General features: G+C 43.9%; 1 protein-coding gene across 1 annotated transcript in view; it reads right to left on the bottom strand.

The window, feature by feature from the left end:
* LAMB1 (laminin subunit beta 1) overlaps positions 1-15,427 on the bottom strand; it is a 134,647-nt gene that overhangs the window by 38,241 nt on the left and 80,979 nt on the right. The window contains exons 22-23 of the mRNA XM_060778391.2: positions 7,255-7,472; positions 5,514-5,610 (exon numbers count right to left, since the gene is read on the bottom strand). Coding sequence (XP_060634374.2) covers positions 5,514-5,610; positions 7,255-7,472 — 315 coding nt within the window. The remainder of the gene's footprint in view (positions 1-5,513; positions 5,611-7,254; positions 7,473-15,427) is intronic.

The following is a 15,427-nucleotide window of genomic DNA, read 5'->3' as shown; positions in this document are numbered from 1 at the left end:
GCTTATGATGCTTGTTTTGTTATTGTTTACTAGCTGTACCCACCACATGTTGCTGTGGCCAACCTTCCCTCCCTCTTTCTCCCCTTCTTTCTTTCTCTCCTTCCTTCCCTCCCTCCCTCTTTTCTTCCTTCCCACTTTTTCTTTCCCTTCTTTCTTCCTTCTCGACCTGTTTCTTTCCTCCCTTCCTTTGCTCTTTGGTTCCATCCTTCCTTGTCTCTTCCCTTCCTTCCTTCCTTCCTTTCCTCTTTCTCTCTTTCGTCTCTTCTCTCCTTCCTTCCCTCACTCTTTCCTTCTTTCTTTAATTTTTTTAATTTCCTTCTCTCCTTCCTTCCTTCTCTACCTTTCTTTCTTTCTTTCCTTCCTTCTCTCCTTCCCTCCTTCTTTACTTCTTTTCTGCTTCCTTCCTTCCTTCCCTCCCTCCCTCCCTCTTTCTGTGTATATGTGTTTTGTGTGTGTATATATGCATATATGTGTGTATATGTGTATATATGTGGTTTTGCGCATGCGTTGTAATGTATTTTTTGGGGGGGCTTTTTAAGTCTCTTCCGCTGTGTTTTTCAATGTTTTTATGAGTAATGGTCACTCGTTGGCCTGATAGGTGTATTGTGTCCAAATTTGTTGTCAATTCGTCCAGTGGTTTTTGGGTTATGTTAATCCCACAAATGAACATTAAATTTTTATTTATATAGATAGATGTTGTTGTTTTTATGCTGTTTTGATATTTTATTTACCTTGCTTTAACGGCATGTTGTTTTGGGCTTGACCCCATGTGAACCATTCTGGGTCCCTTCAGGGGGATGGGAGAGGGTATAAAAATAAAGTTCTTATTCTTAACTATAAATCTCAGCAACTACAACTCCCAAATGACAAAATCAACCCCCCCCCCCCCAGCCCCATCAGTATTTAAATTTGGGCATATCAGGTATTTGTGCCAAATTGGGTCCAGAGAATGAAAATACATCCGCATATCAGATATTTACATTACGATTCATAACAGTAGCGAAATTACAGTTATGAAGTAGCAATGAAAATAATTTTATGGTTGGGGGTCACCACAACATGAGGAACCGTATTAAGGGGTTGCAGCATTAGAAAGGTTGAGAACACAGAAATGCTGGACCACTCTCACAACCACCATGTCAGACTACACAGAGAAGCCATTGAAATCCACAAGCATGTGGACAATTTCAACAGAAAGGAGAAAACCATGAAAATGAACAAAATCTGGCTACCAGTATTAAAAAACTCTAAAATTACAACAGCACAACAACAGAGAGGAAACAAACAAGGACATCTAATCACCTCTCAACAAAAGTTTGCTCTAGGCACTGTCAGGCCATTATATGCTAATCAAGGTGGTCAGTTGAAACATTCACACCTAGCTCCAGCGGACAAGAGCCCTTTGTCTCACCCTGGTCATTCCACAGATATATAAACCCTTTTTCCTAGTTCCAACAGACCTCACTACCTCTGAGGATGCTTGCCATAGATGCAGGCGAAACGTCAGGAGAGAATGCCTCTAGACCATGGCCATATAGCCCGAAAAAACTACAACAACCCAGTGATTCTGGCTACGAAAGCCTTTGACAATACATGGAATAAATGCTGCTTATGGAGCCACTTCATATGGCAACATTTAATTACTCACTGTCCTAATTTCCACATGCTACAGTAGTGAAGGAACACAAGTCGCTCTGTGCTTTTATTTCGAAATCAATACAAGGAAGCTGTCTCGTGCTCTTTGCCAGATTTGTCTTACAGTTGATCAAAACCAGGACTGCACATACTTGGAAAGAGTTTATCTTTACTTCCTAATGTTGCACAACACCGAAGAACATTAAGTGGTGCTGGATTAGCTAGTGCAGGGTTAGTTCAAAGCTCATGTGGAATAAGGAATGTACAAATGTCTTTGGAACAAATCCCTGTATAATACATCTGCAACCCTCGAGCAGACAATCTTACAAACATGCTAAAGGAAGCCAAACTTTCAACGTGCCTGTTGCTTTTTAATGGTGGGACACATATCTCGGGAATACTTTGCACATATATTCTGTCAGCTTGGATATGACTCTGAACTAGTATGGCTAGGTCAGGGGTCCTCAAACGTTTTAAACAGATGGCCAGGTCGGAGTCCCTCAAACTGTTGGAGGGCCGGATTATAATTTGAAAAAAGCATGAATGAATTCTAATGCACACTGCACATATCTGCACCCCAACTCATCTAAAACACAGACATGTGCCTTTCATCTCGAGAACAGAGAAGCATCCCGAGCTCTGAAGATCACTTGGGAAGGAATCCCACTGGAGCATTGCAGCGCACCCAAATACCTGGGAGTCACTCTGGACCGTGCTCTGACCTACAAGAAGCACTGCCTGAATATCAAGCAAAAAGTGGGCACTAGAAACAATATCATACGAAAGCTGACTGGCACAACCTGGGGATCACAACCAGACACAGTGAAGACATCTGCCCTTGCGCTATGCTACTCTACTGCTGAGTATCCATGCCCAGTGTGGAACACATCTCACCACACTAAAACAGTGGATGTGGCTCTTAATGGGACATGCCACATTATCACGGGGTGTCTGCGCCCTACACCACTGGAGAAATTACACTGTCTAGCCGGTATCGCACCACCGGACATCAGCTGGGAAGTGGCAGCCAATAGTGAAAGGACCAAGGCAGAGACATCTCCAGCTCATCCCCTGTTTGGGTATCAGCCAGCACGTCAACGACTTAAATCCAGACATAGTTTTCTAAGATCTACAGAGACACTCACTGGAACACCTCAGCAAGCGAGAGTCTAAAAGTGGCAGGCTCAAACCCAGAACCTCAACCAATGGCTGATTCCAAATGAGAGACTCCCCCCTGGGCACACAGAGGACTGGGCGACTTGGAAGGCACTGAACAGACTGCGCTCTGGCACCACGAGATGCAGAAATGGGGCTACAAAGTGGAATCCCCGACATGCGAGTGCGGAGAGGAGCAAACCACTGAGCACCTGCTGCAATGCACCCTGAGCCCAGCCACATGCACAATGGAGGACCTTCTTGCAGCAACACCAGAGGCACTCCAAGTGGCCAGATACTGGTCAAAGGACATTTAATCAACTACCAAACTCACACATTTTGTATTTTCTCCGTTTGTTTGCTTTGTTCTGTTAGAAATGTAATATAATTGACTGGCTGCCCTGACACGAGAAATAAAATATCTTTTTGTAGTGCAAAAACACTTTAAAACAATACAATAATTAAAATGAAGAACAATTTTAACAAATATAAACTTATTAGGATTTCAATGGGAAGTGTGGGCCTCCTTTTGACTGATGAGATAGGATTGTTGTTGTTGTTGCGTGCTTTCAAGTCGTTTCAGACTTAGGTTGACCCTGAGCGAGGGCTGGGTAAATTACCTTGGAGGGCCGTATTCGGCCCCCGGGGCTTTTTTTGAGGACCCCTGGGCTAGGTCTTCAAAAGAGGAACAAAAAGAGTATTCTTAGATATGTGGGGTTGACAATCAGAAGGCAGCCATTTGAAATGAATGTATTGATTTCATATAACTTAGGATAGACCTTCACTGCCCTATATCCCAGGATCTGATCCCAGATTATTTGTTTTGAACTGGATTATATGAGTCTCTGCTGCCAGATCATCTTGGACAAAAAGATAATCTGCGATCAGATCCTGGGATATAGAGCAGTGTAGAAGGAGTCTTATGTTTCGGCGGTGGCAAGGGGAGCTTTTGCACAGTTAAAACTTGTGCACCAGCTGCACCTGTACCTTGCGAAGTCTGACTTGGCCATGGTGGTCCACACTCTGGTTACATCCCGAATAGACTACTGCAACGGACTCTATGTGGGGTTGCCTTTGAAGACTGTTCGGAAGCTCCAACTAGACCAATTTCTTTTATTAAGATGCAAAAATCTACAAAGTTTGATCACACAACCCCCGCTATAATGAGCCCCCCTCCGCAAATAACCTGTTTCTCCTTTATCTCACCCGAGTTTTTAATTAGTTTTTAATTAGTTTTTCTTTTAATCACTACATGTAGCCCACCCATCGTCATTGTGATTGTGTTTATTGTAATTTTATATCATTACGTATTCACATGTTTTATGTAATTATGATGTTGTTGTTTATTGTCTGCATTTTCGGTTTGTGTTTTTGGTTTTATTCTGCTGTAACTTGTTGTTTGGGCTTGGCCTCATGTAAGCCGCCCCAATTCCCTATCGGGAAGATGGTGGTGGAGTATAAATAAAGATGATGATGATGATGATGACATCGTAACAAGCCTCTTGCTATGATTAGATTTAGCAATACATTATATCTATACTCACTAAAAACAATAAAACCAATAAAAATTTCATACAAACCGATATAAACCAATTACTCCTTATTGCCGGTCAATGTTCGCTATCTCTTAGTTCAGAGTTTCCTTCCACATTTATCAGTCCTGCCGGTTTTATTTGTCTGGTTGTCCTTACCTAGTTAGCAGATTGCCCAAAGGCCTGGTCCCACAACCACGTCTTTTCCTTCCTCCTGAAGGACAGGAGTGATGTCAACGCCCTGATCTCCACTGGGAGCGAGTTCCACAGGTGAGGGGCCACCACTGAGAAGGCCCTGCTCCTCGTCCCCACCAGCCTCGCTTGGGAAAGCGGTGGAGTCGAGAGCAGGGCCCCCTCAGATGATCTTAAATTCCGTGGTGGAACGTAGAGGGGGATACTTTCACACAGATACGCTGGACCGGAACCGTACAGGGTTTTGTAGGTCAAAACCAGAACCTTGAATTGGGCTCGGAACTGAACTGGTAGCCAGTGGAGCCGACACAGCAGAGGGGTGGTGTGCTCTCTGTACGTCGCCCCGGTGAGCAGTCTGGCTGGACCAGTTGAAGTTTCCGAACCGTCTTCAAGGGCAACCCCACGTAGAGTGCGTTGCAATAGTCTATTCGGGATGTAACAAGAGCCTGGCCACAGTGGTCCATGCTCTTGTTACATCCCGAATAGACGACTGCAATTGGTTTTATTGTTTTTAGTGATTATAGATGTAATGTATTGCTGCTGATTGTTAATTTGCGTTATTTTGTTTTATTGTTGCTGTATGTTGCGGGCATTGAATTGCGCCTTGGTTGTGTAAGCCGCCCTGAGTCCCCTTCGGGGTGAGAAGGGCGGGGTAAAAGTAAACCAAAAAAATAAAAAAATAAAAAAATAAAAAATCAATATAAGAGAAAAGCCAGCTCAAACCAGGGAGTGTCTTTGTACTCTATAATAATACATATTGCAACATTAAAAAAGCAAATTAATGAATGAAATGTTGAGTTTTGCTCTTGCTTGGATCTAATTATATGCCTTTTATAAGAATGCTGCTTTGTCTTCTTTTTCTTTTTGCACACACAAGGTCCAAGTGTGCTGTCCGTCAACAGTGATCTGGATTTTCAATTGTAGCAAAAGTAACATATATTGGAAACATATAAAGATGTTGAAAGTGTTCTTTTGGAGTTGTGAAAATAACATGCTCACCTTGGCAGTCTACACCAGGATCACCCCAGAAAAATTCTTGGCATTCATTACACGTGCGTCCTCCAAATCCCGGCATGCACTGACATTGCCCAGTAAACTGTCAATTAAAAGAAAGTTGTTAATCAGAATGCCTTTTACAAAATGCTCAAAACTTCATTGGGCCACTGCAACAATTTGTTATGGAAGTTTCCAACCTCTGTAGAATGTTGTTCTGTCATTCTGGAGGGCCTAGAATTTTCTAGAGGGATCACGTTTCTAGCTATCTCTAGGGCACTTCCAGACAGGACTAAAATCCGTACCAAAGTAGGTTTAAGTAACCCACCTTGGTGTAGGTTTGAGTCCCCCCCCCCCTCAAAAAAAGGGCTTTCCCGGGGATTGGATGGCTACATGCCGTTTTGATTAAATTTCAGATAGCATGAAGCCACTCTAAAGTCCCCCAATTTCCCCCTAAAAGTTAAGTAAATGGTACCTGGCTACCACAACTTCTCTCTTTGTATCCTCCTGGCACAAGGAAATGATGCCTGAGGAGACAGGAGCAAGGAGGAAATTGGGGGCTTGAGGGGAGAAGGTGAACGCCATACCACACCTTTGAGCTCCAGGAGCCCAAAAGGTTGGGGAATGGCAATGAAGACTCACCCCCTGGTAGCCCCAAGACTACATGGAAGTGAGTCTCCACAGGCCCAATACCGCATTAGACCCAGGCCCGGATTGAATGGAGTATCAAATTAATTTGGAACAAATCAGGAAAATCTTGGTTTGTTCCGAATTAATTAATTTTTACCAGAGGCGTCATTTGGAGGCCTCCGGTAAAAACCGAGACAAATCCCAGTTTTTGGGCCTGTCTGGATGGGCCCTAAGTCCTCTAGTGCAATTCTATGCTCAACTTCTAGCAGAAATTCATCTAGAGGTCCTAAAATTCATCAGATTTTTTTAATTCCACTTTTCCTAGGGGTACTGTACCCCTAACCCTCAAGAAAACGTGTGTGTGTGTGTGTGTGTGGGGGGGGCTACTGTAAATCAATTTGTTGGTTTTTATCTTTGTCATGTATCATGTTCTACAGTTATTGGTGGTTTGTGGTAGGCCTAGCAGTTAGTGATGTAATGTAAGTCTTAATTCTAAAGGGTTGCGTAATCTGTAAGTAAGAGTTCATGGGTGAAAGCAATTAAGGGTAAAGGTATGCAAGAGATAGGTTGCTGCTGGGTGTTTCTGGATATAAGGAGCTAGCCTTGGGACTGATCTTCGGGAGAAAAGTATTTGTCTTATCTTGGTGGTAGATGCTGCTGGTTTTCCCCCAGGTTTGTGGATTTTCGGTGTCCTGACCTGTCTCCTGAACCACTGGAATCCCGGAACCTTGAATTTTTAGACTGACTTTTGACTACGATATAGACTCTTGATCCCTGGACTTTGTTTATTGAACTCTTGGCGTTTGACCACTGGACCGGACCTTTTGACTACGGAGTTATCCTGAACCTGCAACAGTGTTTGCTGTTTTTGTTTTATATTCTGTGGCTGAGTGCAATCTTGATGTTTTATATTTTGGACTATTAAAACAGCCAGAAAGTTAGTGCTGTTTTAATTAAACTGCTTGATACAAACTGGGTATTTGTTTGGTTCATCTCTACTTAAATAAGGCAGAGCCTGACATTGTGACACTCTTGCTAGTCTTCCTTTGCAAGGATTTCATGCCCAGGAAAGGTCAAGAGTTTGCAGTTCTCTAAGATAGTGAAGATGGCTTCTTACCTCATTGCACGATGAGCCAAAGGAACGTTCCTCCTCACAGCCACATGGTTCACATCCATTCCCACTAGCCAACCTCCAAGTGTTTGGGGCACAATGGTCACAGCTCTGTCCAATCACATTAGGAAGGCATTGGCATTGTCCTGTTTCTTTCTCACACTCACAGTCTTCAGAGCTGCTGCATTGCTCACGAACCGTTCCCAGGTAATTGCAGACACATTCTGGAATGGAAGAGTCGTCAAGGAGATGTGTGACAGTTGTATGTATGTACAAGAAATAATTTAGCAAACTGAGAAACTTAAGACTTTATTGACTGAACTCTTTCTGGATGAATGCAACCCCAGCAGAAAAGGGAAAACCTATAGCCACTTGGGAGATTTTCAGATGAACCTGGGACAAAGATACACAACAGCGATATGCAAACACCCCCATTGAGCACTTTTTCAAAATGGTATCTAACTGGTGTTGTGGTAGCCAAAGAGGTCCCAAAACACACCAAAAAACCAGAAATGGTATGTGGCTGTTGGGCTATAGTGCTTATCTGTTTCTTAATAAGATACAAGAGTGTAAATAAAAATCTGCAAGTTATTTTCTATGGATCTCTCACTTGGTCACTACTATAAGCCAACATTTGAGCAAATGGCTGGCTCCAGGCCACCACTCACTGATTTATATCCATTCCCACACTGTATTCCAAAGGCTCAAGATGGGCGGTTTGGGACGCGCCTACCTTCGTGACCATATCTCCCTCCATGAACCTGCCTGAGCTCTCTGATCTTCGGGGGGGGGGGGGGCTCCCCTTTCACCCCTGCCGTTATCACAGGCCCGCCTTGTGGGAACAAGGGAGAGAGCCTTCTCCTTGGTGGCCCCCCAACTCTGGAACTCATTGCCCGGTGAGATTAGGCAAGCTCCCACTTTGGAAACTTTTAAGAAGGATCTCAAAACCTGGCTTTTCCATTGTGCTTTTGGAGAGTAATCATATAACTATACATTGCTGCTCCCCCTCAATGTTTTTATCCCTATGGTACACTTCCTGCTGCCTGTATGAAGGCCCTGTTTTTATGAGTTTCTCCCTCACAAATAATCTGCTCCATTGCTATCTCACTCTGAGTTTTAGTATTTTATCTTGTACATGTGGCCCGCTCATTGCCACTGTGATTTTGAATGATTTTTCATTGTATTTATGTTGTTTATTGTATTCATATGTTTTATGTATTTTACTGTGCTGTTGTTTTGTGCTTTGGTTTTCATTTTATTGTAATGTGCTGTTGGGCTTTGCCTCATGTAAGCTGCCCCGAGTCCCCGTTGGGGAGATCATGGCAGGGTATAATTAAAGATTATTATCATCATCATCATCATCATCATCATCATCATCATCATCATCATCACAACCCACTGGGAGGTAAGAAAATATATCAATTGGACTTTCGTTCATCTGACAATTACACTTAGGATTTTCGAGACCCTAAGGCCTGTAACGGCGCTCCATGCAGTCATGCCGGCCACATGACCTTGGAGATGTCTATGGACAACGCTGGCTCTTCGGCTTAGAAATGGAGATGAGCACCACACTCCAGAGTCAGACATGACTGGACTTAATGTCAGGGGACAACCTTTACCTTTACCTTTACCTTTAAGACCTGTATAACCTAAAGGTATATGTGTAGGAAAAATGTATAATATCACAAAGGACTACCACCTCACCTGCCTCATAGGAAACCTGCTACAAAACAGGAGCCTTTTTGTTGAGTTCCAGGGCCAGAGAAGCAGATGGCGGAAACAGAAGAACAGCCTGCCTCAGGGGAGCGTGCTTGCTCCATCCATGGTCAACATCTACACAAATGACCAGCCACTGCCAGAAGGGACAGAGAGTTTCATCTATGCTGATGATTGTGCCATTACTGCTCAAGCAGAGAGCTTTGAGATGGTAGAACAGAAGCTCTCCGAAGCTCTAGGTGCTCTTACTGCCTATTACAGGGAAAACCAACTGATCCCTAATCCATCTAAAACACAGACATGCGCCTTTCACCTTAAGAACAGACAAGCATCCCGAGCTCTGAGGATTACCTGGGAAGGAATCCCACTGGAGCATTGCAGCGCACCCAAATACCTGGGAGTCACTCTGGACCGTGCTCTGACCTACAAGAAGCACTGCCTGAACATCAAACAAAAAGTGGGCACTAGAAACAACATCATACGAAAGCTGACTGGCACAACCTGGGGATCACAACCAGACACAGTGAAGACATCTGCCCTTGCGCTATGCTACTCTGCTGCTGAGTATGCATGCCCAGTGTGGAACACATCTCACCACACTAAAACAGTGGATGTGGCTCTTAATGAGACATGCCGCATTATCACAGGGTGTCTGCGCCCCGCACCACTGGAGAAATTACACTGCTTAGCCGGTATTGCACCACCTGACATCCGCCGGGAAGTAGCAGCCAATAGTGAAAGGACCAAGGCAGAGACATCTCCAGCTCATCCCCTGTTTGGGTATCAGCCAGCACGTCAACGACTTAAATCAAGACATAGTTTTCTTAGATCTACAGAGACACTCGCTGGAACACCCCAGCAAGCGAGAGTCCAAAAGTGGCAGGCCCAAACCCAGCACCTCAGTTCATGTGTGATACCAGATGAGAGACTCCCCCCTGGGCACTCAGAAGACTGGGCGACTTGGAAGGCACTGAACAGATTGCGCTCTGGCACCACGAGATGCAGAGCCAATCTTAAGAAATGGGGCCACAAAGTGGAATCCTCGGCATGCGAGTGCGGAGAAGAACAAACCACTGACCACCTGCTGCAATGCACCCTGAGCCCTGCCACATTCACAATGGAGGACCTTCTTGCAGCAACCCCAGAGGCACTCCAAGTGGCCAGATACTGGTCAAAGGACATTTAATCAACTACCAAGTTTGCAAAATCTGTGTGTTTTTTTTCCCTTTCTTTCTTTTTCTTTTTAATCTCTGTGTTTGTTTTGCTCTGTTAGAATTGTAATACAATGGTTGCTGATGACACGATAAATAAAAAATAAAAAAAAAACTAAAGGCATCAGATGCCATCTTGTTTTGGATTATAAGAAGGGCCAGCCCTGGTTAGTACTTGAATGGGGAGAAGGCCAAGGAATATCGGGTGTCGAAGGCTATATTTCAGAGGAAGGAACTAGTAAAACCACCTGTGAGCATTCCTTGCCTAAGAAAATCCTGTGATATTAATGTGGTCACCCTAAGTCAACAGATGACCAGAAGGCACATATGTAGGCAAAGAGATACTATACATTAGATGTAGGAAGAATGAGGCAAAAACAATCAAATTCCATTTCACCCACAGATGCATTAGGAGGACAGGAAAGGCAACTATTTCTCATGGTACATTCCTAAAGTTTAAAAGAGGAATGCTACTGATCTGTTTTAAGGAGATGGTTTTTGAAAGGATTAAGGAGATAAGGAAGATGTTTATCTACCCACTGTCTTGGGGAGGGGAGAGTTTTATGCAGCTACTCATAAATGCTTTTAAAAAATCACATTCCAAAACTCAGAATGAACATTTCAAAACAACTCTTGAAATCAACTTTCTTGCGACTCCCTCAATGACTTCCTCCTGGGCACACAGAAAACTGGGCGACTTGGAAGGCACTGAACAGACTGTGCTCTGGCACCACGAGATGCAGAGCCAACCTTAAGAAATTGGGCTATAAAGTAGAATCCACAACATGCGAGTGTAGAGAAGAGCAAACCACTGACCACCTACTACAATGCAATCTGAGCCCTGCCACATGCACAATGGAGGACCTTCTCACAGCAACACCAGAGGCACTCCAAGTGGTCAGCTACTGATCAACAGAATGTCAAGTTTGCAAACTTTGTGTTTTTTAAAAATACTACAGCTGGTGCAAAGGTCGGCGGCCAGAGTGTTAACTGAAGCTAGTTACAGGGAGCGGTCAACCCCCCTGTTCAAACAGCTCCACTGGCTATTGATAAGTTTCCGGTCCCAATTCAAGGTGCAGGTTATTACCTATAAAGCTTTAGACGGTTCAGGGTCTGCCTAACCTCGTGACTGCATCTTCCCCTATGAGCCCACACAGTCCTTAAGATCTTCCAGGGATGCTCTTCTCTCGCTCCCACTCCTGTCTCAGGCACGGCTGGTGGGGACGAGAGAAAGGGCATCCTTGGTGGTGGCCCCTCATCTCTGGAACTCCCTCCCCAGGGAGATTAGGCTAGCACTCTCCTTATCCACATTCCGTAAGGTCATGAGTTCGAAGCCAGACAGGGTTGGAGTGGGTTTCCAACCAATTGTGTGTAGCCTGTTGTTGACCTTTGCAGCCCAAAAGACAGTTGCATCTGTCAAGTAGGAAAATTAGGTACCACCTTAAAGTGTGGGGAGGCTAAATTAACTGATTTATGAGGCCATAAAGAAGACTCCAGCAAAGCATTCCAGCGGGGAAGCATGTGGGGAATGGCGAAGTACTTCATCAGCCTTGCAGATGGACGATGAAAGCGACAGCTCCCCGGCGGCCAGAAAAGTTAAATAGCCTCTGTGTATGTCTGTATATGTTTGTATGTCAAAAATTGGCATTGAATGTTTGCCATATATGTGTACACTGTAATCCGCCCTGAGTCCCCTGCGGGGTGAGAAGGGCAGAATATAAAAGCTGTAAATAAATAAATAAATAAACTAAAGATGTCGATGTTTCGTTGTGCATTTGATTGACGTCTCCTGTGATAGAGGATCTGAATCATGACCCGAATCGTGACCTGAATCCTAATTCCTATATTTGATTACTACATTTTTAAGTTTAGTTGAACTGATCCTGTTAAACTGCTCTAATTCTATGCTACTATTCCTATGCTACTATACAGTACTATCCACCTTTTCGGCCACCTTTTCTTTAACTAGTTTTGCATATTGGTCCCCTCCGCCCTCCAAAAATAAGTCTGTTGTTGCTTATGATGTTTACTTATTATTGTTTATGCTATTTTAATATTTTATTTTTCTGCTTTAACTGTATGTTACTTTGGGCTTGGCCCCCCATGTAAGCTTCCCTGAGTCCCCTCGGGGAGATGGAGGTAGGGTAGAAAAATAAAGTAGTAGTAGTTCTCCTCCTCCTCCTCCTCCTTCTTCTTCAGAGGTTGTGGTGCCTCACAACCTCTGAGGATGCTTGCCATAGATGCAGGTGAAATGTCAGGAGAGAATGCTTCCAGAACATGGCCATATAGCCCGAAAAACCTACAACAACCCAGTGATTCAGGCGATGAAAGCCTTCAACAATACAATTCTCACACTGTTTTCATGGTATTGGTATTTAAACAACATAGATCACCATTCGGTCAGAAGCACAAAATCTAATGCCGCAATGACTTTGTTAATAATCAGGATACAACAAGACTCTTTGTTTCCCCCAATTGCCCTCTCTTCCCACTATGAATTTTCAGAAATCCACTCTTTCTGCTCATTACAGAAGTAGGAATGTTTCAGTAAACAAAAGAGAAACCCCCTCCCACCCAAAGCCTAAGGGCAGCAGGAAATGGCCAAGGCTGTTCTCCTGATAAGCGGGAAATGAATGCTCAAAAGAAAGCCTTCTCTCACAGACAAAAGCCTCATCTTTTCATGACATGCAAAAGATTAGAAGTCCTTTGTCATTTAAACTCCACTCTTTCAAAACACATGCCTAAGATGACCCCCAAGGTAATTAGGTTTCTGGTGTAAGATCAAACCCAAAAGGCTCACAGTCTAGTAGGCTCTTTTCAAACTAGGCTTGAATCATCTGTTGACCTTTCCTTATCCTTCCAATCTGTGAATTCCTCAAATTTGCTGCATCAAAGAAAACGCTAAAGCAGAGATAGGCAGATGGGATCTACTGGCTAACTTCAGGAGATAAGGAAGAACTTCAAATGGTTTAACAATGGCAGAAAAAAGCCAGACCACATGCTGCTGAAATGAAAAGAACTGGGGAACAATCAAATATAGCTTTTTTTGTAGGGATGAACTGCAGATGTGGTTCATCTGTAGTTAGAATGAATGCTTTAGCTCAAATTATTTTAACATTACATGCATGCACCAGGTTCCACTTCATAGATCTTTGGGTTCTGGTAAAAATCAATCAAACTAAGAGTAGATCTCTCTCTAGTGCTTCCCTAAACGGTTTGGGCCCCGCTTATCTTCGCGATCGCATCTCCCTCTATGAACCGGCACAAACTTTAAGATCTTCCGTGGAGGCTCTCCTTTTGCTCCCATCACCGTCACAAGCACGGCCGGTGGGGATGAGAGAGAAGGCCTTCTTGGTGGTGGCCCCCTGCCTCTGGAATGCCCTTTCTAGAGAAATAAGACAGGCCCCATCCCTCCCCTCCTTTCGTAAGAGCTTGAAGACCTGGTGGTTTAAACAAGACTTTGAGAACGACTAGTTCCAGTTCAGCCCCAGATATTGTTGAATATGGCCATATCTTTTTCTACCACTTATCCAGGTCACTTCCTCCTATTAGCCTCCGGAAATGAACCGCCATAGACTATACCTATTATTGTTGTTGCCTGCTATAACATTGCACTTAATTTCCTGGATCCTCTAGAAATTGCACAAGAATGGCCATCAGACTGGAAAAAAAATCAACTTATATCCCCATACCAAAAAAGGAAATGCTAAAGACTGCTCAAACTTTCGTACAGTGGTCCTTATTTCTCATGCCAGTAAGGTAATGCTCAAGATCCTGCAAGGAAGACTCCAGCAATATATGGAGAGAGTTGCCAGATGTACAAGCTGGGTTTAGAAAAGGCAGAGGAACCAGAGACCAAACTGCCAATATCCGCTGGATAATGGAGAAAGGCAGGGAGTTTCAGAAACACATCTATTTCTGTTTTATTGACTATTCTAAAGCCTCTGACTGTGTGGATCATAATAAATTGTGGCAAGTTCTTGGTGGGATGGGCATACCAAATCACGTTATCTCTCTCCTGAGGAATCTGTACAAGGACCAAGTAGCGACAGTCAGAACTGACCACGGAACAACAGACTGGTTCAAGATTGGGAAAGGCATACGGCAGGGTTGTATACTCTCACCCAACCCTAACCCTAACCCTAACCTTAACCCTAACCCTCCCCCAACCTATTCAACTTATATGCAGAACATGTCATGCGATATGCGGGGCTTGAAGAATGCAAGGCTGGGGTAAAAACCGCTGGAAGAAATATTAACAACCTTAGATATGCGGATGATACCACTTTGATGTCCGAAAGCGAAAAGGAGCTGAGGAGCCTTCTAATCAAGGTGAAAGAAGGAAGTGCAAAAGCTGGGTTGCAGATAAACATAAAAAAACCCCCAAGAGTATGGCAACAAGAATGATTGACAACTGGGAAATAGAGGGAGAAAACATGGAGGAAGTGACACACTTTGTATTTCTAGGTGCAAAGATTAGTGCAGATGCAGACTGCAGCCAGGAAATCAGGAGACGCTTACTTCTTGGGAGGATCACAATAAAATAGTGAAGAGTAGAGACATCACACTGGCAATGAAGACCTGCATAGTTAAAGCAATGGTATTCCCCGTAGTCACCTACGGATGTGAGAGCTGGACCTTAGGGAAGGCTGAGCAAAGGAAGATAGATGCTTTTGAACTGTGGTGCTGGAGGAAAGTTCTGAGAGTGCCTTGGACTGCGAGAAGATCCAACCAGTCCATCCTCCAGGAAATAAAGCCCGACTGCTCATTGGAAGGAAGGAGAGCTCTTTATACACTTCCTGTCACATCAGTACTTTTAATCTTTGTACCCACCTTCTGGCCCGGCCCAGTTTTATTGTGATTTAATGTATTGTGCCTGTTGTTTACTTTGCTTTATTCTGTTTTTAATTGTTTGATTTGCTTAGATTGTATTGTTATGTTGTGTGTTGAGGCCTCGGCCTGTGTAAGCCGCATCGAATCCTTCGGGAGATGCTAGCGGGGTACAAATAAAGTTTAATAATAATAATAATAATAATAATAATAATAGATGCAAAGATGAAGTACTTTGGCCACATCATGAGAAGAAAGGAAAGCTTAGAGAAGACAATGATGGTGGGGAAAATGGAAGGAAAAAGGAAGAGGGGCCGACCAAGGGCAAGATGGATGGATGGTATCCTTGAAGTGACTGGTTTGACTCTGAAGGAGCTGGGAGTGGTGATGGCTGACAGGAAGCTCCAGTGTGGGTTGGT

Source organism: Anolis sagrei, chromosome 5 (assembly GCF_037176765.1).
Source record: "Anolis sagrei isolate rAnoSag1 chromosome 5, rAnoSag1.mat, whole genome shotgun sequence".
Classification (NCBI taxonomy): Eukaryota; Metazoa; Chordata; class Lepidosauria; order Squamata; family Dactyloidae; genus Anolis; species Anolis sagrei.
This window is presented reverse-complemented; position numbering and strand designations above follow the sequence as displayed.